Below are 21,343 nucleotides of genomic sequence, written 5' to 3' on the forward strand. Positions count from 1 at the left end.
CAACCAACTAGCATTGCAAATAATAATGGAGGGAAAGACACGGAGAACACCCTTTAGATCCTGGACACTCTTTTGCAGCTCTTCATAATCCTGTCACTCGCAAGAACCTAGTTGGTACCTAGCTTTGTGGGAGGGCAGCTTTAAGGAGAATGGTAGGTTAGTTCCTTCCCCATTTATAAAGTAAGACTGCTAAGCTTTCCCTCTCCTGTATCCCATCTACGTACATGCTGTACTAGTGGTGTATTTATTTAGGCTATGCTTCCCCCCACCTGCTGGTATTAAAAACCAGAGTGCAGCCTATAATATTATTCTCTTATGAGAAGCTGTGACTTAATATATTGCATTTTAGGGGTGCAGCCAATATTTGGGGTGGCTCATATTGAGGCCAATACAATCTCTTTCCTGCCCCTGAGATTACAGCTGGAGGTGGGGAACAAGCTGGTGATATTCAAAAGGCCAATTTTGAGTAAGGGGCTTCTTGTTGTTAACCCCTAAACTGAAAGATCTGCCATCTTTTCTTCTTCTTTGAAATGGAGACATCATTTTCAACGTTTTAAAGGCATTTGCTAGTAGGAAAAACAAAAACGTGACAGTCATAGCACCCGAAACAGAAACTTGGTTTTTTTAAATAAAAAAAATGCTGAATAGTGAACACAGCAACAGCAAAGCAGAGTTGTGGGAGATTCAAGCTGTTTGCAATACATTTCGAGTTGTCACAAGCATATTTTTTTTAAGCTCCCCCCACAATTACCCCCGAGAAATTCTTCAGCTGGGACAAGCTTTTCCCAACTCTATCAGCAACTTTAAAAAAATGGGTAGTGTTACAGGTCCTTTGCAGCCAGATACACCAAAACCACAGCCCCTTTTGAACGAATGCTCCCCAAATATGTAACCCAGAGTAGGTTTGTAGAATAGCCAGTTCCCATATGCTGCGGAAGTAAGAAGGCAATTCTTGATCATCTACTTTCCAAAAGGCACTCAAGCCTTCTCGCCTGACTAAGCATCTTTTCCCTAATAACAAGCAGCGGAGAACAGGAAATGGGATTAGTTTTCCCTCAATTAAAAAGGAGATCTCAAGAGCCATCTCAAAACTATGGCTAATGAAGGTAGAACTGCCTGGGTGTGGCTGGGAAGGTAGATAAGCAGATGAATGCTTCTGCAGAACTACGGAGAGGAAGTTACGCAGCAATGGCTTATGAAAGTGTCTTCCTGCTGATCGTGAGGCTTAACAAGCCATGTATCTCGTTTCAGAGAGATCTTCTGTTACTGGAGCCTGTTGCCGGATCAGTGAATGGGAGGATAAACACGGGCGTTTCCACCAAGCCTCTCCAACTGAGACAGCTTCCAAGTGCAAGCATGAACATCCAACAGCGTCAAGGGTTCTTCTGGGAAGCCAAGTTACCGGTCCATGCTGTTATCATCAGGCTGACCGTGGAAGCAAAGGCGCAGCAGGGCCTCACAGAAATCCAGCTCCTCCTTTAAAAACAAAACGAAATAAAAAATAAAGGAAGGGAAGAGAGGCAAGCTCTGCTCCTTCTTTAATGGGCGTTCAGTTCTTTAAGTGTTTGGCTTGAACCTGGGAGGGCAGTGGAAAGTCTCACCATCTGCAAATAAAGCGTGTGGTGGCAATGAAATCATGACACAGATGGCTTTCTCCTTGACAGTGTGGTGTAGTGGTTAGACTGCAGGGGTCGGCAAGGTTTACCTCGCCTGGGCCGGTTCACTCCAGCGGAGATCCCTTCGTGGGCCGGACTGCGCGTGCACTTGAGCACGCGTGCCTGCGATTTCCGGTGTCTGTGTGGACGCAATTTCGGGTGCTGCGGAAGTGACTCCCTGCACCAGTTTAGCATAGTGCACGGGGGCTCCCCGAACGAGCAGCTCAGTTTGGGGGCAGCTCGTGAGCCGGTTAAACGACCCCCATGGCCCGCTTGTGGCCCATGGGCCTTAGGTTGCCTACCGCTGGGTTAGAGTGTCGGACGAGGACCTAGAGACCGAAGGGTCCAAATTTCCACTCAGCCATGAAGCTCACTGGGTGACCTCGGGCTAGTCAATTTTTCTCAGCCTAACCTACACCACAGGGCCGTTGAGAAGATGAAATGGAAGGCAGTAGAACCACCACATCGTGAACTCCTTGGAGGAGAAAGGCAGGAAATAAACACAGCCAACATATAAATAAGTAAATAAATGCCAAGTGCAGGGTGTGTTTTTTACTCCCTCCACCCATCTTATTTTATAAGGGAATATTCCAATAGGCGACAACACACAGCCCTACCCCCAGTCTGAAATGGTACGGCTAAATAGGAGCTGGACCATCTTGGCTGCGAGTCCTGGAAGACCTGCTCCTTTGCCTTGCAGGCCACTTTCCACCTGGCCTGGGAAGGCAGGACCTGGACTGACTCCAGCTGCAAAAGTTGAGGCTGCAGAACAAACTCTTGGGTTGGGGTGTTGTTTAGGGTTGCTGTTTTTTCCATTGGGGTCGTTTGTTGCTGTTACTGAATTTTTTTGTATCTTTATTTTTTAGATCTTATCATGACTTAACGTGGAAGTTGTTCAATTTGGTTGTGTACTTGTTGAAGGGTTTTATTGTTTTTGACTATTTTAGACAATTTGTTCGCGACGTAAGCCGCCTTGAGCAAGGCCTTAACTACTGAAAGGTGGCCTGCAAATAAAATGAGGTATGCCTGTATGTTGACCGTTCTGCCTACAATTAACGGGGCTTATTGCGGCTCATGCTTCTGCTCAGCCTTGCTTATGGGCCACCAAAACCATCTTCCTTGGCTTGAGACTACAGCCCACACGGCTTCCTGTGGATAGGAATGTGTTCTCAGTCTCAAAGCTTTCTCACCCCAACATGGAGATTTTTTTTGGAGCTGAACAGGGGAAAGGAGAGGGAAGTGTTAGGATTTTTAAAAAAAATTTATTTTAAAAAGAATTTAATGGCACAGTGAGGTTGTTCCCCATCCCCAACACTTACTCCATTATGCCAATTGTTTAATTATCAAGCTCGGCACAGCCTAATTGCTACGTTCAGGGAAAACTGTCGCTGGCTAACAGCAGGGGTGGGAACCTGTCTGTTGAGAATAAACACAAGACGACACGAAACAGAAGCAACATGTCCGTCCGACCCCCACCCTCAAATCAAGCTAAAGAAGAGCACGGGGGGGGGGGAGATGGCGTTGTGACACAACCGCACTCGGAAATGAATGGCACGGTTCCAGGATCTGTGGCAAGGAAGCCAACTCAAGTTCCGCCCCCCTCCCCACTTCCTTGAGCAGCAGACAGAAAACCTCAGAGACAGCCTAGAGCCATGTGCAGCCTGTATTCAAATAGAAAGCCACCATCCGTCCGCGATTCTCAATGGGAGCCAAGTGACGTCACTCTATCCTTGGTATCTCTATGGTAAAAGTTCCATACCGCTTGCATTGGAAAAGAGTGTGTGTTACAGCTTGCTGTACGTTAAAAGAGAATTATATGAAAATGATGTATAGATGGTATTTGACTCCTACAAGACTAGTGAAAATGTGTAAGAACACAACCAACATATGTTGGAAGTGTAAAGTTAAAGAAGGTACATTTCACCATATGTTGTGGACATGTAAAAACAGCCAAGGCCTTCTGGGAAATGAAATAAAAACGTTAGCAGGGTTGACATAGCACTTGTAATTTAAAATAACAAAGGATAAAAATGAAGTATAATAATTTGGATAAATGTAATTAGATGCAGTTAAAAAAGGAAGATGAATTTTGGAAGCCAAGAGAGGGGTGAAGGGAACCCCATAAAGGTACAGACATGGACTATGGGTTTGTGAAAACGTGTGTAAAAAACTGTTTTTTCTTTTTGAAACTTTGAAAATAAAAATAAAACTTTTAAAAGGAAAAGACTGTGTGTCTGTTCTTCAGTTATGGAACACCTTGCTTTTTGCTACTGTGCAACCACACTTCCTTAAGACCCTCCTTACAGAGGCCTTTTCTGACGTGTAGCTCAAGCACCCATTTCTGTGTGTCACTGTCAGATGTCAAGTGCTTTAATGCTGCTTAATGGATGTGTTGTAAACTGCTTCTTGGGCACTGGACAAGCGGATTAAAATAAGTAAGTAAATTCTTCTGGCTATAGTGCTAGTGCTAATATTAATAAAAACAATGATTTTATTATTTATACCCCACCCACCTGGCTGGGTTATTAAATACGGGGCTGATTTAGTACCAGAAAGCACAGAAATGAACAGCAACGGGACTTTACCCTGACCTCTAAAGAAATCTGCCTCTCCAGCAATAGGAGGCTGTTTCTTCCTCTCACCACTGGGGGGGGGGGCTGGGAGCAAACATGCCTCCTATATATCACAGGCCCAGCCTCAGTTGGGGCAGATGGGTTGGGGCAGCGATGGCTGGATTATGGGGCCCCGAGCAGCGGAGAACCCCAAACTTCCTTCTTAAGCTGTTTCTGCATTGTGCTATTATTAGGTGGGTAAAGCTGGGGAAACCCACCCAGATGGGCAGGGTATAAATAATAAATAATTATAAGCTCTCCGTGCTGCAAACCGTCTCCAGAAATGCACTTAAATGGGAATAGCTGCACTGCAAGCTTCAGAAAGTTGGCCTTTTAAAAAAGGTGCCTAGTGCCCTCTAGTGCCCAGGAAAGTAGAGCGAAGAGAGGGAGACGCTGCCACCTAGGCAAGGAGGTGGTGGAAATACATAGGGCAGGGGTAGACAAACTAAGGCCCAGGGGCAGGATCCGGCCCAATCACCTTCTAAATCCAGCCCGCGGACAGTCCAGGAATCAGTGTGTTTTTACATGAGTAGAATGTGTCCTTTTATTTAAAATGCATCTCTGGGTTATTTGTGGGGCATAGGAATTCGTTCATTTCCCCCCCCCCAAAAAAAATGTAGTCCGGCCCCCCACATGGTCTGAGGGACAGTGGACCGGCCCACAGCTGAAAAAGGTTGCTGACCCCTGGCATAGGGTTTCATAATTCCAGGCTCTTGTGGAATTTCACTTTGCAAAACGCTGGCTTTTCCAGTCTCAGCCTTCCTTCCCCACCCGCTTTAAAGTAAATGCTCCGGCCTCCATTGCTGCAGAGTCAGGATGAGGGCCTGGATCTGGCGGGCGGGCCAAATCCTCACCCCTCACGGGCGACTGCTCACCTGTCATCGTTACAACTTCAACGGGCGCTGGCTCCCACCTATTTGCAGGTGTGGTTTGGATGCCTACAAACTGATGTTTTTTTTATGCAGACCAGGAAGGCAGTTTGCAGAGGGAAAATATCAGTTTGCAGGCACTTTTTGAATTGTGGCCACACCTGTGTATGGATAAAACTCCAAAGTCTGTCAGTGCCGATCAGCGAGGTCCGTTTGCCAAAAAAGAATCAGGAGCATGATTTTAAGCTCCCGTTTCTGCAGCCTTGTCTGTACCTGACCCACATCTGGTGGTTGTTTGTGGAGGAACAGCCTTGTGGGCCAAATCAGGACTCCTGCCGGGCCTGATCAGAGCCTTTGGGCTGGAGGTTCCTAACCAACATGGGGAGAATAAAGCTTGAAATGGCGATCATGCTCAGCCCTGCCCTTCTTCACTCCATGAAAAATATTCAGGAAGCTGGAAAACTGTGGCAGCAGAATCATTTATTTTAAACAGAATTCTAGTTTCCCCGTTGGAAAAACTCAGTGGCAGTCCAGACATTCGCACCAAGTTCATGCCACAGATTGGTGGGAAAGGGAGGGAAAGGAACCCATTTATTTCTGCCTACCTGGAACTCCTCCTGATCCTTCAGTAGCTGGCACCGCTCCTTTAAGAGCTCCTCGAGGGCCAAATCCGGCTCTTGACACTCCCGCACTCCCTGAGTAAAATCTGTTACCAGGCTTGGGAGGGCAAGGAGGGGGAAGGAATGACAGATTAGAGATGAGCATGTGAGACCTGTGAATGTTGTGGATTCCTCTTCACAATTCCTGCCTGCCTGCCTGCCAGCCAGCCCCTCCATCAGGCTACTCCATTTCATCCTCCACACTTTTCCTTTCCAAGTGACACCCAACATCTCATAGCTACTGAGCATGCTTAGTCCTGACTGAACTGTTTTGTTGCTGTTTCTTTGCCCTATTAAGTTTCATTTCTTCAAAGGTTTTCCTCCTCTTTTAAGTTCTGCAAATCTCGCATGGTTTCCCCAGCATGCTGATGCTTCCCCACTTGTTTCTTAGTAGACCCATTTTTGGCTGTGCCGCTGCCGGCATGCACTGTTTTGAGTCCGCCAACAGAGGGAGTGACAGGGAAAGTCTTGTAGTCTGAAACAGTTCAGCCTAAGCTCACGTCTACACCCTCGGTGAGAACTAGACTGGAGAACGCTCAGGCTTGTATACCTCTGGCCTATAACAAGAAACAAAGCTCTCCTCCCCAAATAACTCAACGACACCAGTGCCAAGCATGCCAGCAGCCCTCAATAGATCAGTCAGAGATCCCCCTGGATCCTGGCTCTCATTCTCTGCAGCCCAGTCCCCTCGATACCTGCACAAGGCTCCCAAGACGTGTTCATGGAAAGTGCTGTGTTCAGACCGGATCAGGGCCACCAGCTGCTGGACCATCCCCATGGAACAGAGAGCCTCTGTGGAGAGAAAGGGGTGGAAAAGCTGAGGAGAGACACGTCCACTTACGGGAACATGCTGACGCCATACCACCTAGGTGGGCAGTATCACAGTCCCTGCCAATGTGGGGCTTCTGAAATGCATCATTGTCAGCCTCCTTCAGCCAATTGGGCTTGATGAAGGCCTACTTTGGGGACAGCCCAAGATTGGTGGGAGATGGCCACGTCCACTGCGTGCAGCCGTAACAATTTCACAAACCAAAGAACAGCTCTTCAAGGCATCCTTCTACAGTTCTCCTCACGACGTTTCCGAGCACAATTAAAAGTGTTGGCGCTGACCTTTAAAGCCCTAAACCGTCTCAATCCTGTATACCTGAAAGAGTGTCTCCACTGCCATCGTTTAGCCCGGACGCTGAGGCCCAGTGCCGAGGGCCTTCTGGCAGTTCCCTGCAAGAAGTGAGGTTACAGGGAACCAGGCAGAGGGCCTTCTCGGTAGTGGCGCCCGCCCTGTGGAACACCCTCCCATCAGATGTCAAGGAAATAAACAACTATCTGACTTTTAGAAGACATCTGAAGGCAGTCCTGTATTGGGAGATTTTTAATGCTTGATGTTTTTATTATGTTTTTAGAAATGCTGTAAGCCGCTCAGAGTGGCTAGGGAAACCCAGCCAGATGGATGGGGTATAAATAATGAATTATTATTATGATTATTATATTATTACCTTTCTGCTCTGGGTGGTTTATGAGGAGGTTCTGTAGGAGAAAGGCAGATTTCACCTTCAGCTTCTGCACGTTGCTTTGCATGGCCCTCATGAGGACTGAGAAGCCATCAAGACGTAGGAACTGCTGAAGGCCTGCTTCCTGGGCTCTTACCAAACCTGGCAATGCAACAAGGGGCAGAGAGAAAGGGGGGGGGAGAGATTGGGTTCATTAGCAAAATGCAGTTCACAAAAATCAGTGGGACCCCATTAATATGATTTTCACTCGCATGTGGGGAAACCCTCAGCTAATTAAGCTCCCAAGCCTGAAATGGTGGCTTGACTCAGGGGTAAGGAAGCAGCCTCCATGTCCCCCTGACTCCATCTCCCATGAGTCACAGACAGCATGGCCAACAGTGAGGACTGATGGGAATTGAAGTCTGAAGGGCCAGAGCTTCCCTCCGCTGCTTTGGCTCATTTATCTGGTAACGTAATAAAACGCTGAGCTTGTTGCTAATGTAAGGGCTTTGCTATCTCAGAGGGCTGGATCAGAAGTGAGATGGACAAACTGCATTTGTCTTTCCCAAGGGGAAAGCCAGATGAACCGTTTGAGGGGAGTGTGCATTTAATCCTCCCACCTCAATGCTTGGTCACTCAAACCACGGTTTACCCTGAAAGGAAAATTCAAACCACAGTTTACTCTGCTGAACAGAAAATGCAGGCAGTTGTATTGCTGCAGGACTAATCAATTCACCCTTTCCAACAGGTCAGAAAATTCCCGCACTCACAGGAGATGGCAAACAGCGCCTTGATCCGGACGGCCTCACTGGGATCGTGGTCCAGCAGCTTCAGCAGCTTCCTCATGCAGCCCAGCGCCAGGGCCTGCTCCTGCACCTTGGGCACGTTCTGGGCACAGGTGCCCACCAGGTGAGCAGCTCGCCAACGCAGCTCCTGCTCCTCGTGCTCCAGGTACCGGTGTGCTAACAGCCGCATGCCCTCCAGTTTGCAGAAGTCTGGAAGGACAGCAAAAGGGTCAATGGAAAGCAGGCAGCACAACAGAATGGTAGGATATCTTGCAAACCCAGCCAGCACTATGACTTAGCTGTGGCTCACTGGGGTTACAAAGGGTAACTACTTTCCACCATATAAACTTGGAACCGTTGGGTGCGATTTACTCTTTAATTTTATTTCTTTCAACCATTTATATACACCACTTAACACCATAATCATAAATAGTGGCACCCTCCCTGTGGGACGCCCTCCCATCAGATGACAAGGAGATAAAGAACTATACAACTTTTAGAAGACATCTGAAGGCAGCCCTGTATCAGGAATTTTTCATTTCTTACGTTTTATTACGCTTTTGTATTTTGCTGGAAGCCACCCAGGGTGACTGGGGAAGCCCAGCCAGATGGACAGGGTGTAAATATTAATATTAATCTCTAGGCAGTGTACAGCAAGAGTTTAGAAAGATACAGTAAAGATAAAATCAGTTTATATTTAAAAAATCAGAATGTTTACTTAAAAACCCAGCTGAAATAAAAAGATATTTGCTGGGTGCTGGATAGTCAATGAAGGAGAGGCCTGTCTGATCTCAGCTGACTCTCCACAGATTGGGGCCTGCAATATTAATGCATGGTTTCTGGCATCCCAGCCATGAGGGACCCTCAAACAGTGACCCTCCTGAAGCCCTCAGTGAATCAAATCTTTAATGTCTCCTGGACCCAAGTTGTTAAGAGCCTTGGAAATTAAGAGAATAATATGCTCCTAAGGACATTTCTCACTTCTTAGTTCTTAGATGAATCTCAATTTCCTAGTGTTTCCACGCCAAATTACTCAAGGCACCCTCTTCCCCACTCTCTTGCACACTCTCTTTCTCCCTTGCACACATACAGAGGAATGGGGCCTTTTCTATACCTGCAGCATTGTCCAAGTTTTCACACAGCTCTGCCAGAAGGTCCAAGGCACCTTCTCTGTTCTCAAGGTCTGAATGTGCTTCCTCTGAACTCTCCCCTCCACGTTCTGCTCCGGGGGTTGGTGGCTCCAGCAGCCTCAGACATTCCTTCATCTGTTCCACCTCGTCCACTTGCCCCCGGAAGGCCTCGACCATCGCCTCCTGCAGCCACTGTCTCCGCTGCAGAGCGGCATAGGGAACAGAGGTGAATGAAAAGGAAACATATTGGGAATTTCATACACACGTGTCCTTCCTCTTCCTGCCAATAGCTCACTCCTTCCCCCAGAAATAACCTAACTTTTATCTCCTAGCCCCCATATTAGACACCACCTCTCTCCTAGAAGAGTCTTACTTTTCAGCACCTGCCAGTCTAGTTCCTTGCATACACCGCTGAGTTAGGGGAAGTTGTGCTTAGAAAATTGGCTTTTGGGTCCTCGCTGCTGTCGTCAACTCCTCTTGGAGCTGCCAACTTTAGACAGGAGCCAAACTGTATCTCTGCAGTGACCCTGTGACCCTCCAGACATTGATGGACTCAGCCCCTGCTGGCAAACCCGTGGGCACAGATGTTGGAAGCTGTCATACAGCAATAGCCGAGAGGGCTCCTGGTTCCTCAAACTGGTTTCAACAGCGCTTTGATAGGCAGGGAATGCTGTCTTATCTCCATGCCCCTCCAAACGTCAGCTGCTGATTTGTGAATGCTAACCGCTGCTGTTAAAGGCACAGGAGCAGGCCAGCTTGAGATCTTTTTTTCCTAGCCCCAAGCTAGTTGCATGGTGCAATGGTTAAGGCCAGGAATGGACAGTGTATCTATGTATGAATACACAAACACTTTTTGCAAATTATAGATAGATGATAGATAGATATAGATATATCTATATCTAGATTTGTATTATTTTTATTTCTAGCTTCACAGCATTCGTTGGATGAGCTTAATAATGTAATAGCAACACAGGGAATATATTTGGATAATACCTCCTAGGCTGCTTCTCATCCAACCTGCTCTGCACCTCGCTAGATAATCTTGGTATTTAGCTTCCGCAATCAACACTAGCTTTAACGCACCAGGATCGCAGGACAGCACCTTCCTCAAACTCATTCCCCAGATCTAACAACCATTTGACCTCACCACCACCCCTCCTATAAAAGCCAAGCCACGCACCTCATCAGACATGGGCTCCATCGGGGCAGGTTCAGCATTCCCTGCAGTGACCGCCATCTGCAGCAAGCCCTGGAGGTTGCGGGGCGGTTCGCGGGGTGGCTGGTTCCCACCGGCACCTCCTTCAGCCATGGTTGGGGAATGCCGTTCCAGTCAGTAGGCAGCTCACAAAGCTTTAAAGAAAAAGGAGAGAGAATGAGAAACGAGCATGACTGAGAAAGCAGGGGGTAGGCCTACCGGCCCAAGTTCATCCTGCCAAGACACTTACCAGGTGTGTCTTGGCTCCAGCTCTACTTTTGTGCAAACACCATTACTATACTGATAAATGGGACCTGCAACAAAGTGTTGCAGCGTGGAGTGCTCCTGTTCAGGGTTCCGGCCAGGGTATGAAATTCAGTCCCTACACACCCAAAAATCAGCCAGCATTTCATGGCACTAAGCATGTTCAGTCCTCAATGGGCTGCTTTTGAGGTTTCCCCACACTTAGGGTTTCTCCCGCCCCCCCAAGATTTGTTTGGGGTTTCTCCAAATCTGTTAATGTCCATTATTATTTAAACTTCTATCTTGCCCTTCCTCCCAGAGGACCATTTTGGCCACCTAAAGGTCCAGACTTGGAGGATGAGTATGCTGTTAGTACATACAGGATTCAGGCTTCCACATTTCCAGACTCACATTGGGAATTCTGCTGCTACCCTCTGACAAGGCCCAGGTTTCCATTCAAGCCTGAAAATGTAGAAGAGGCTCGTGGGGCTCTCCTTCCCCAGCTCAAAGACTGAATAAGAAGACTGGGGCTTGCTTGGAAACTGCTCTGCCAAGGAACCTGGAGCAATTTGGCCATGCAGCAATAAACTGTCAAGAACCTAGCCATCCTTTCCTGAAAGTGTGGCTTCACAACGAGGGCAGAGGTAGCCACAACTTTTGGCTTGGTTATCGAGACCACGCCAAAAATCACACAGCTCTGAATTTATTTACAGGATACTTTCAAAGCACAGCCTAAAAGTCAAGACAGAGGGAGAAAGATGGAGGCAAGGGTAAACGCCACACCAAGATACCAAGGGGGGATAACCCCACCTTTCCATTTCCCACTGTTTATAGCGCTCAGGAGTAAGCCACCTTTCTCCCACTGGATGCTATCTCATTTGCATCACTTGGGAGATGGTCTGGGAGAGGCCACAAACAGAATATATCTAGCATCCAGAGTCCCCTCACAGAGCAACAAATCTCAGAAGAATCGAACTTTAGCTGTTGGCTCTGTGAGGTGGATGGGGATCTCCTAACAACTCACAGCATCGTTAACAAAGTACAGCTCTCAGGATTTTTTGGGAGAAAACAAGGCCTCTTCAAAGTGATGTGACACTTCTATAAATGTATTGTGTAGTTGGGGCCTTGGCCTGACCCAACAGGGCTCTTCCTTAAGGTTGGTTACTCTACTCCACCAGCCAGATGCTTCCATAGGAACACAGGAAACTGTATAGTATCAGTGGTCAGTCTACACTGACTGGCAGCAGACCTCCAGGATTTCAGACACGGGTCTTTCTCCCAACCCAGGAGAGGCCAGGGATTGAACCTTGGCCAACCCTTCTTCCCCTTCCAGCAAGCCCACTCGCCAAGGCTCAAAAGCCGCTAGCCCAACTCCAGAGTTTCCGCCCTACCTTCTCCCCACACTTTTTTTTAAAAAAAGTTTTAAATTAAGTTTTACAGTTTTATCATCATCACAATCAACATTATCTCAAAAACAAAATAGAATATAAATCCCCCCCAGCTCCCCCTCCCCCCGACTTCCCTCAACTTCCTTTTCTGGTTCTTTGAGTGTTTGCTTCCCCTGCTTATTTTATTCTACCTTAATATTGCAATCTTCAACTTGAATATTATTATATCCTTAACATTTTTATACCATACCTGTTTTCATATTTCCTCTTACACTTTATTTTCCAGTTTTTACATCTTAATTTCTATGTTGCTGGTTGTACTTGTTTACTCAAACCCTGCTAGTGAGTCCACTTCTTTCTGTAAACGCAGCATACATGGTTCCCAGTCTTTTTAAAAGTCTCTATTGTCCTTGTCTCACCTTCTCCCCACACGTAACCAAGCAGCTTTTCATTTTTCTAAAAAAAATAAATCAGCTGTCTGGGGCGGGTGGGAGAATCTCCCCATCTCCCCCACCCCGGTAAACTTCTCCCCCGCCCTCCCTTTTGCCTCCCCTCCTCCAAGCCTCACCCACCGCAAAGGGCGGCCCATTCCCTCCTCTAGCCAAAACTGCTCCCTCCCACCCCCAGCTCGCCCCTTCGCCCCCTGGCGCTGCCCCCCGAGGCGCCCTTCCCTCGCCACCCCACTCACCCCGCAGGTAGCGGCGGCAGCAGCAGCTCCAGGCTCAGCTTCTGGAAGCGGCCATCTGCGACCACGTGGAGAGGAAAGGGAGGAGAGCAGCGCCCTCTGAACCGGGGAAGCGAGGCGGCCCCTGGCGGCCGAGCGAGGGGATCGCGCGAGGAGGAGATCCCACAACCGGCTCCCAAATGCTCGAAGCGCTTTTCACCGGTGATGCGAAGCGTCATTTGGTCGGCGGGTTGTTGCTTTTTGCCCCCCTCCCCCGTCTGGGCATTGCCTCCTCCGCATAAAGCGACTGCGGGGGATTTGTGCGCCCTAAAAACAAGAAAGGATGGGTATATAGCTGTCAACTTTTCCCTTTTCTTGCGAGGAATCCTATTCGGAGTAAGGGGATTTCCCTTTAAAAAAAGGGAAACGTTGACAGCTATGGATGGGCAAAGCGCTTTCCCCAAATGTGCACACCTGCCTGTTCAAAAATGCGAGGGCTAGCCAGGTTTTTTTGGGGGGTTGCCCCCGGGGTTTTCAGTCACGCCCCCAGCTAACTTGGCCTCCCACCGAAAAGGCAACAGTTCTTTGGACATATTAAGTAATGGGAGGATGAGGACCAATCGTGTGATTTAGAATAATACAGCATCAGCTCAGGAAAGCCAGAAGTTTTGAAGGGAGGGGAAGCTGCCCCCCCAATCAATAAAGATACATAGCAAACTGAGGTTCTGCCCCCCTAATAAAAGGCCTGCACCCCCCAACAAAAATCCTGAAGGATTGGGCCTTCTGTAATATGGTGCCGTATGGAAGGCCAAACTCTGGCAACCCTGAGTGGATCTTCTCCAGGGCTTTTTTCCCCTCACTGGAACTCGGTTCTAGCATCTCTCAGGTGGGCCCTATTTCCATCAGAAGAGAACATGGCAGCCGTTTGTGGTGAGTTCCAGCATGGATCTTCTCAATTGTGGATCTCGATTTTGCAGCCCCTCGGCTTGACACCCTGTGTGGCAGAACTGCCTGTACCACCCTAAATCTGGCGCTGACTTAGAACCCTGCTTGTTCAGGTCAAAGCCCCATTTAGTCCAGCATCCAGTTCTCACAGTTGCCAAGCCCACAAGGGAAACATGCGTGCAAAAGTGTGTTCTCCCTATTTGTGATTCCCAGCATCTGGGATTTAGAGGCTTACTATCTCTGATAGTAGAGATGGAATGTAGCCAATCATGGTTAGCAGCCATTAGTAAATTTATCCTCTGTGAATTTGCCTAATCCTCCTTTCAAGCCACCCCTAGGCCGCTTACACACAATACCTTTAAAGCACATTCAAATCACGTTTCCCCACCTAAAATAATTCTGGGTGCTGTAGTTTTTTTTAAGGGCGGCTGGGAATTGTAATTCTGTGGGTAGTCAACTATAGGGCCCAGAATTCTTTGAGGGAAGGAATACGCTTCAATTCTGCTATACAGTGGCGCCTTGGTTCTCAAACGCCTTGTTACTCAAACGCCAAAAACCTGGAAGTTAGTGTTCTGGTTTCCGAAAGTTTTTTGGAAGCCAAACATCCAATGCAGCTGTTGGCTATTGTTTCCGGGGCCCCTGCTCCAATCAGAAGCTGCGCCTTGGTTTTCGAACATTTTAGAAGTCAAATAGATTAAGTTTGGTGTTTTTTCTTTTGCTATTTTGCGTTTTTGTTTTTGTGACTGTGTGGAATCCACTTCAGCTACTAATTGATTGTGTGACTGTGGAAATGGATAAAGGCCCCCAACCAAACAATGACTATCATTTAATTTTAATTTTTATAATCTACAATACTGTCTTATTTATTTTATAGTACAGTACATTGATTATTGCTTTCATTTTATGGATCAATGGTCTTGTTAGATAGTAAAATTCATGTTAAATTGCTGTTTTAGGGGTTGTTTTTAAAAGTCTGGAACAGATTAATCTGTTTTGCATTACTTTCTTTGGGATAGCACTCCTTGGTTTTGGAACGCTTTTGTTTTAGAACAGACTTCCGGAACGGATTAAGTTTGAGAACCAAGCTACCACTGTAAAGGCAATTCTGCTATGAACTGTACACAGCTGGCGTCACTACATCTTGTGGGAGTGAGTTCCATAGTTTTAACTGCATTGTGTGGGAAAGTAGTACTTTACCCTGACTCTTCTAATAGGCCATGTGTATGATTTAGCTTCTTCAAAATACTGTAAGACAGCTTTGCTGTGTCACTCTCCTGCTCATCCTGCCTCAGATGGCACCTCTGATCCTGTAGTAAAGGATGTGGTGTGAATTGCTTTCCTTTGGTTTCTCAGGGCAGACATACGTTACTCTGTAACAGCAAAGCCTTCTGTAGAAACTAGCTGGGTTTTCTGGTTATTTTACCTGAAGCTGAGGTAAGTTACCCATGGCCCACTAAGAACAGAGATACCTTATCCTACCCAACTGAGATCTCCAAACTAAAATTCAGATCTTCATCATCTCAATTTCTTAGACATCTTCTAGAAAATAAATAAATAAATAAATCTAGGTGACTTACAAGCAGTAGGGAACATGTAATGGTACCTTGGTTTAAGAACAGCTTAGTATATGAACAACTTGGATTAAGAACACTGCAAATCCGGAAGTAGGTATTTTGGTTTGTGAACTTTGCCTTGGAAGCAGAATATGTTTCTCTTCCTGTTGAGTGTGTTCCATTTGTAAATTGAGTCCCCCGCTGCAATGGGAAAGCACGCCTTGGTTTAAGAATGCTTTGGTTTAAGAACAGACTTCAGGAACAGATTAAGTTTGTAAACCAAGGTACCACTGCACACAATTTTAAACATAACCATAACAACCAGTGAAGCTTACAGTCGTAAAACCCACACCATCCCATGAAAACCAGAAAGCATTGCAGTGGCCATTTAAACCAATCCTGATTCTAAAAAAATGATGATGATATTGTCTGGGAGTAGAATACAGTGGCACCTCTGGTTAAGAACTTAATTCGTTCTGGAGGTCCGTTCTTAACCTGAAACTGTTCTTAACCTGAGGTACCACTTTAGCTAATGGAGCCTTCCGCTGCTGCCACTGCGCCACCACCACACGATTTCAGTTCTCATCCTGAAGCAAAGTTCTTAACCCGAGCTACTACTTCAGGTTAGCAGAGTCTGTAACCTAGGTGTCTGTAACCCGAGGTACCACTGTAAAGTCTTACCTGGAGCTATAAACATAGTAAGATGGGCGCCAGGTGGACCTCACTGGGGAGAGCATTTTCAAAAATGGAGGGGTCACGTCCCGACCACGAAGGCTCTTCTTGCTACCCTCCAAACCTCTCTTGGAGGAGCATTTGGAAGAGGGCCTCATCCAGAAGCCCAGCATACTGCGGCCTCATTGGGGGCCACATACCGTGTCAGAGCGCACCAGGGCTGATGCCTTGCTTGGGTCCTCACCATCATCCTCAGGCACTACTCAAAACCCTCAATGGTGTGGATGCTGTTGGTCCTGGCAGTGCGGGAGCCATTGTTCTCATAGTGAGCTCGCAATGGCGGCTACCATATTTCATTTTGCACGATGTTATAGGAAATAAGATTTTGCGGTCACCAGGCCCCAGTCAGAACTAAGCAGGCGTTTAGCTTCCAGTCTACTGTGGCGCTTACTGCCTAGAGAGAGAGTGGGAGAGGTCTTTATGCGCCTCTTGGGGGCTTCTCATAGATCCCACCATGAGGACAGAATTCTGGACGGGCCTTGAGACGGATCCAGCAAAGCTCATCTCATGTTCTTAGGGTGACCAGGTGTCCTACTTTTCAGGGTGCAGTTCTGTATTTGAAGGGCAGTCAGCGGGGAGTGCTCTGCTTGAAGGGCCATGCAATCCCAAATCTGGTTTGAAGAGGAAGAAGGACAAGAACAGAGAGGAGCAGCCTTGAAGTTGACCATCACCCCTGAGAAGACTGAGCTGGAACACAAGTCACGAGGTCAGTCTTCCCCATTATGTTGTATTTCTATTTAATTGTGTGTGTGTGTATTCTAAATTTGCATCTATGCATATAAGTCAACATGTACATTTTTTGTACAAATATTTATCCTAGTTGGTCCTTTTCTCTTGGCAATGATAGATTCCCTCCTTCATGTGCATAAAGTGGCCATCTTGTTGCTGCTGCTGCCGGGTGAGCTGTGGAGCTGTTGTAGTGCCATTGCTACAAATGGGGAGGCAGGCATTAGTCAGGGGTAGGGGAATGAGGGATAACCAAAGACAGCCTGCACAGGGCCCTCCAAAATCTGCAGCTGGGCCTGCCCACCTACCCTGAGAATCTCATGCTTGAATAGTAATAACTATAATTACAATTACTTAGAAAAATATACGAACTGCTTAACCAAGGAGCTTCCTTCCGTATATTTCTTTATTTTACTTTTTTGAAAACACAAATTAATGATAAAACATAACGAAACAGATGCAGAGAGGGTGAGTATTAACATAAGAGGCTTAAGACAGCTCAATAATTATACTTACCGATAATCTTTACACTTCCTTTCTCCTTTAGAATTTCTTCACAGGGCTTTTCTTTGCAAGGTTTTGAGATAAAGAGAGAATCAAAGAGCTTTCTAAGAGGTGCATGTAATAAAACTGTAGGTAAAACATGAGGAAATCCACAAAATTATTAAAAAATAACCAATATTCACAAATAAAATGATTATCATTAAACCACAGAAAACAAATATCATCATGTCCCCCAGCTGTGAAATAGAACCAGTGTTTCCTAAATTGTGCTTTCTGACTGCAGGGTTGTGTTAGGTTGACTTGTGGGACCCTGACATAACATGTGGATAGCATAGCTTAGAGGCAGCAGACTTAAAACAGCACACGTGTTGCTGATCTGTGATCGTAGTGATCTGCAGCTGTAATAATCAAGACTGACTGACTGACAACACACAATAGCTGTGCTGGAAGGGAGCTTTTGTCTGAGGGTCCTGCCTCCCCACCCCTGCCCACATTCACCAGCCAACATTGGGCACTGCCCTACTTCTTGGGTCCCAAAATATTCCAAGGACCGGCGGCAGCAACAACCCTGTTTTTGGGTTTTGTAGAAAACGTGTGGGGAATGCCCACGTCTGCACGCAAGGGAGAGGATGGGGTTCCTTCTTCCTACATCGCCCAATAAAAATAAACTGGCCTAGATTTCTGACTTGGATTTAATCAAACAAACTGAACAACTAAGAAAAGAGGCAGAGAGAGAGAGAGAGAGAGAGAGACAGAGAGCTTGCGCAGGGATTATTTCTGCCTTGCAGACAACTTGAAAGTTCATCATATCTTCTTTCGAAATGTCAGCCGCTGCCTTCCTGTCCTGCTGGCGATATCTTTCCGTCCCTCACCTACTTTTGTTCCTAAGCTTGAAAAGGCAGCATTGCAACGGTCAGGTGAGATGCAGAAGTGATGGGAGTGTAGGGCCCCCACCCCCACCCCCACGCTTTCCCCTCCATCCCCATCCTCCTTGCACTCATTTTTGCCCTGCCACTTGGTCTGGAGACCTTTAGGGTGACTCCTGTTATGGGCAATAAAAAGAAAACAAAGGAGGCAGAATATCTCATTAAAAGAAATAACACTGCAAACTGGATCACAGCACAGCAGCAGCAGCAGCAACAATAACAAAGGAATGAAAGTGTCAGTGGCGCAGAAATACAAAGTCAAGGTTGCAGGCCACCCCAGTCTCTGGGCACTGCGAGATTCCAGGGGTTCCAGGCATTTACCCAAGGTCTGTGTTTCCTTTTGGAAATGAGGCACAGCAGACTCTGGTGTCTTCATGATGCACGGTTTATTTACACATATATACAACCTGAGCCTGCGATGGAGGGGTTCATAGCATTTAGCACCCCGAGACGGTCTAACTTCTCCCATAGCGACAGCCTTGGATTCTAGCAGAAATCAGGCATGGATCCCTCTCTCTCTGCCTTTCCAGCTAGCAGCTTTTTCCTCTAGGTCACATCACAGTAAACTCTGCCCTAAAACTTCGGACTTGTCCCTCTAACTGTTGTAAGAGCTGCAGGAGGGGCCACATCCATTTATCATCTGGCACAGAGCCCCTTTCCTTTGTTCTCTTAATGGCCCATCACCCAGTCAGTTACCTCATCAGGAAGCTAGCCTGGCTTGATTAGCTTTTAACACTTGCTAGGATTATAAGTGTCTGACACCCACAAACGCATAACATCAGTTTATGCCTGCTGAAAAAGCATAAATCATTTCTCCCCCTTTTGTTTCCTCGCTCCCAGACCTTTATTTAAATGGGACTTTAGAGGGTCTTTATTTTGCTGTTTACCCTGGTGCTGCTTTAAATTGCTATTTGGTGCTGCATGTTTTAGTGCAATCCTATGCACATTTACTTGGGAGTAAGACTCAGTAAAATATGCACAGAGTACCCATGTTATTTGGGGATGGGTTTTTTTAAGATGGTGTCCCTGCCCCCACCATACCATATATTGCTTTGTATCGTTCTGTTTTAATGTACCACTGTGTACTTTTTTATTCAAAAGTGCAGTAGAACAAAAGTAACACACAGTGGCTTACAGTAATAAATAAATAGCATACATTTAAACCAGCATATGTAAATCTAAAACTCATTCATATTTTTAAAGGGCAGGACTAAAACATCCCACCCACTGAAGGAGGGCACAGTTAATTAAAACCCAAAGGCTCGGTAGAAAAGAAATATTTTTCCTGGTGCTTAACGATATATATATAAAGTAATTCTAAATCATCAGTTCTCCAAAGGTAGATCCTGATGAAGCCAAAATGGCAGCATCCCCACACGCAAGAAGAAGGGACCAGCAGGTCTGGGGAAACCCCAAGGTCTGCAGAAGTCCAAGATGGATCAGTGACCTGTTTTGTAAGTGTCCTGTGTTCACCCCTCCCTGTGTCCTCTTGTAATTAAACGCACACAGGTATGGTTTATCAGGATTCCTTGAGGGTCACTTCCAGTCTGACCCTTGACCGAATGCATATCCTTGCCCTGTACATCCTCACCTGTTCCTCTGCTGTGCCAAACTATTGATTGTAAGCTCCTCAAGGCAGAGACCTGTGACCCAGAGCCAGCGGAATAAATGTTGCTTCTTGGTGGGGGGGGGGCGCGGCAGCAATTACTTCTCTGCTGCCCCACCCCCTGCAGGTCAAGAGATGCATCTTATCTGAGGCTGGCCAAGTTAATTTTGACCCCACCCAAGTGACTATACAATAAATTTAATGACTAACTATTTGCAGCCTTTTTGCAACATCTAAAATTAGCTGCTGGAGGAAGGTAGCCTCAGTCTCCCTAGTAGGGACAGCCACCCACCTATTGTCTTGTTTCTTGAACTCTGATAATGCCTTTTGCGTGATTGGACACAGAGAAAGAGAGGATTGTGTGTAGAAACTAGCTTACTGCACAAAGGAAAAATTCACATCCATTGCCCTGCCAGCTTTTGCCCCTGGCCCCACCCACCACTGCCATGTGGCCCCTGGAAAGTTTCCAAGAAGGGAATGTGGCCCTCAGACTGCAAAAGGCTCCCCACCTTTGCTGCAAAGGGCCATGCATATTAATGATGCCCTATAAACAAGCAAACAGTGTGATGCTATGCGCTGTTCACTCCGAAGTAAGCTTTTCAGTGGAGAAGCTTACGTATCTTTGCAGAAGCTTAGGAAAAGCTTGGCTTATCGCCCAACATCCAAAAAACCAAAGTGCTGCACCAACAAGTACAAAATAACCCCTCTTCAGCGCTACAAATCCAACTCTTTGGTGTAACGTTGGAAAATGTCAATCACTTCTCCTACCTGGGCAGTTAACTTTCCACAAGGGCCAACATTGATGCCAAAATCCAGCATCACCTGAGCTCTGCGAGTGCGGCTTTCTCTCAATTGAAGTGCAGCGTGTATGAGGACAGGGACATTCGCAGGGAAACCAAAATGCTTATTTACAAAGCTATTGTACTACCAACCTTACTGTATGCTTGTGAAACATGGACCACTTATAAGATTCCATCAATGGTGTCTCCGAAAAATTTTACATATCACTTGCGAAGACAGGCGAACTAACACCAGTGTACTGGAAGAAGCAAAGATCACCAGTGTTGAAGCAATGATTCTTCAACATCAACTTCGTTGGACTGATCATGTTGTGCGGATGCCTGATTATCATCTTCCAAAGCAACTACTGTATTCAAAACTTAAAAATGGAAAGTGTAATGCTGGTGGTCAACAAAAGATGTTTAAAGACTGTCTCAAGGCAAATTTTTAAAAATGTAGTACAAACACCAACAATTGGGAAAGACTTTCCTGCGAGCACTCCAGTTGGAGAACAGCCTTTACCCAAAGTGTCATGGGCTTTGAAGACACTCAAACTCAGGATGCAAGGGAGAAATGTGCTAAGAGGAAGGCATGCTTGGCAAATCCACACCGTGATCAATTCCCGCCTGGAAACCAATGTCCCCACTGTGGAAGGACGTGTAGATCCAGAATTGGCCTCCACAGTCACTTACGGACTCATTGTTAAAACCGTGTTTATGGAAGACAATCTTACTCGGCTACAATTGATTGCCAAACAAGAATAAACAAGCAAACGGTGTGATGCTGTGCACTGTTCACTCCGAAGTAAGCTTTTCAGTGGAGCTTACTCTCGTGTAATGATGTGTAGGATTACAGCCTTATTCTGCTCTTTGAAGACTTTATTG

At 46.5% G+C, this 21,343-nt stretch overlaps 1 protein-coding gene across 1 annotated transcript; it reads right to left on the minus strand.

Annotated features, from left to right (window-relative positions):
- Positions 1 to 596: 596 nt before the first annotated feature.
- On the minus strand, positions 597 to 12,794 carry HSPBP1 (HSPA (Hsp70) binding protein 1). The gene is made up of 8 exons (XM_053361576.1): positions 12,712 to 12,794; positions 10,378 to 10,547; positions 9,182 to 9,398; positions 8,053 to 8,277; positions 7,289 to 7,444; positions 6,491 to 6,587; positions 5,742 to 5,853; positions 597 to 1,476 (listed from the first exon to the last, which is right to left on the minus strand). The coding sequence occupies exons 2-8, from the start codon at positions 10,504 to 10,506 to the stop codon at positions 1,399 to 1,401; spliced, it is 1,014 nt and encodes a 337-aa protein (XP_053217551.1). The 5' UTR covers positions 10,507 to 10,547; positions 12,712 to 12,794; the 3' UTR covers positions 597 to 1,398.
- Positions 12,795 to 21,343: the final 8,549 nt, after the last annotated feature.

The sequence above is a fragment of the Podarcis raffonei genome, chromosome 13 (genome assembly GCF_027172205.1).
Source record: "Podarcis raffonei isolate rPodRaf1 chromosome 13, rPodRaf1.pri, whole genome shotgun sequence".
NCBI classification, from domain to species: Eukaryota; Metazoa; Chordata; class Lepidosauria; order Squamata; family Lacertidae; genus Podarcis; species Podarcis raffonei.

Coding starts and splice junctions, on each gene's coding strand:
- HSPBP1 (XM_053361576.1), bottom strand. CDS start 10,506: ATGGCTGAAGGAGGTGCCGGTGGGAACCAGCCACCCCGCGAACCGCCC. Junction 8,278..9,181: donor AAACTTGGACAATGCTGCAG/GTATAGAAAAGG, acceptor CTGTCCTTCCAG/ACTTCTGCAAACTGGAGGGC. Junction 1,477..5,741: donor AGGATCAGGAGGAGTTCCAG/GTAGGCAGAAAT, acceptor TTGTTTTTAAAG/GAGGAGCTGGATTTCTGTGA.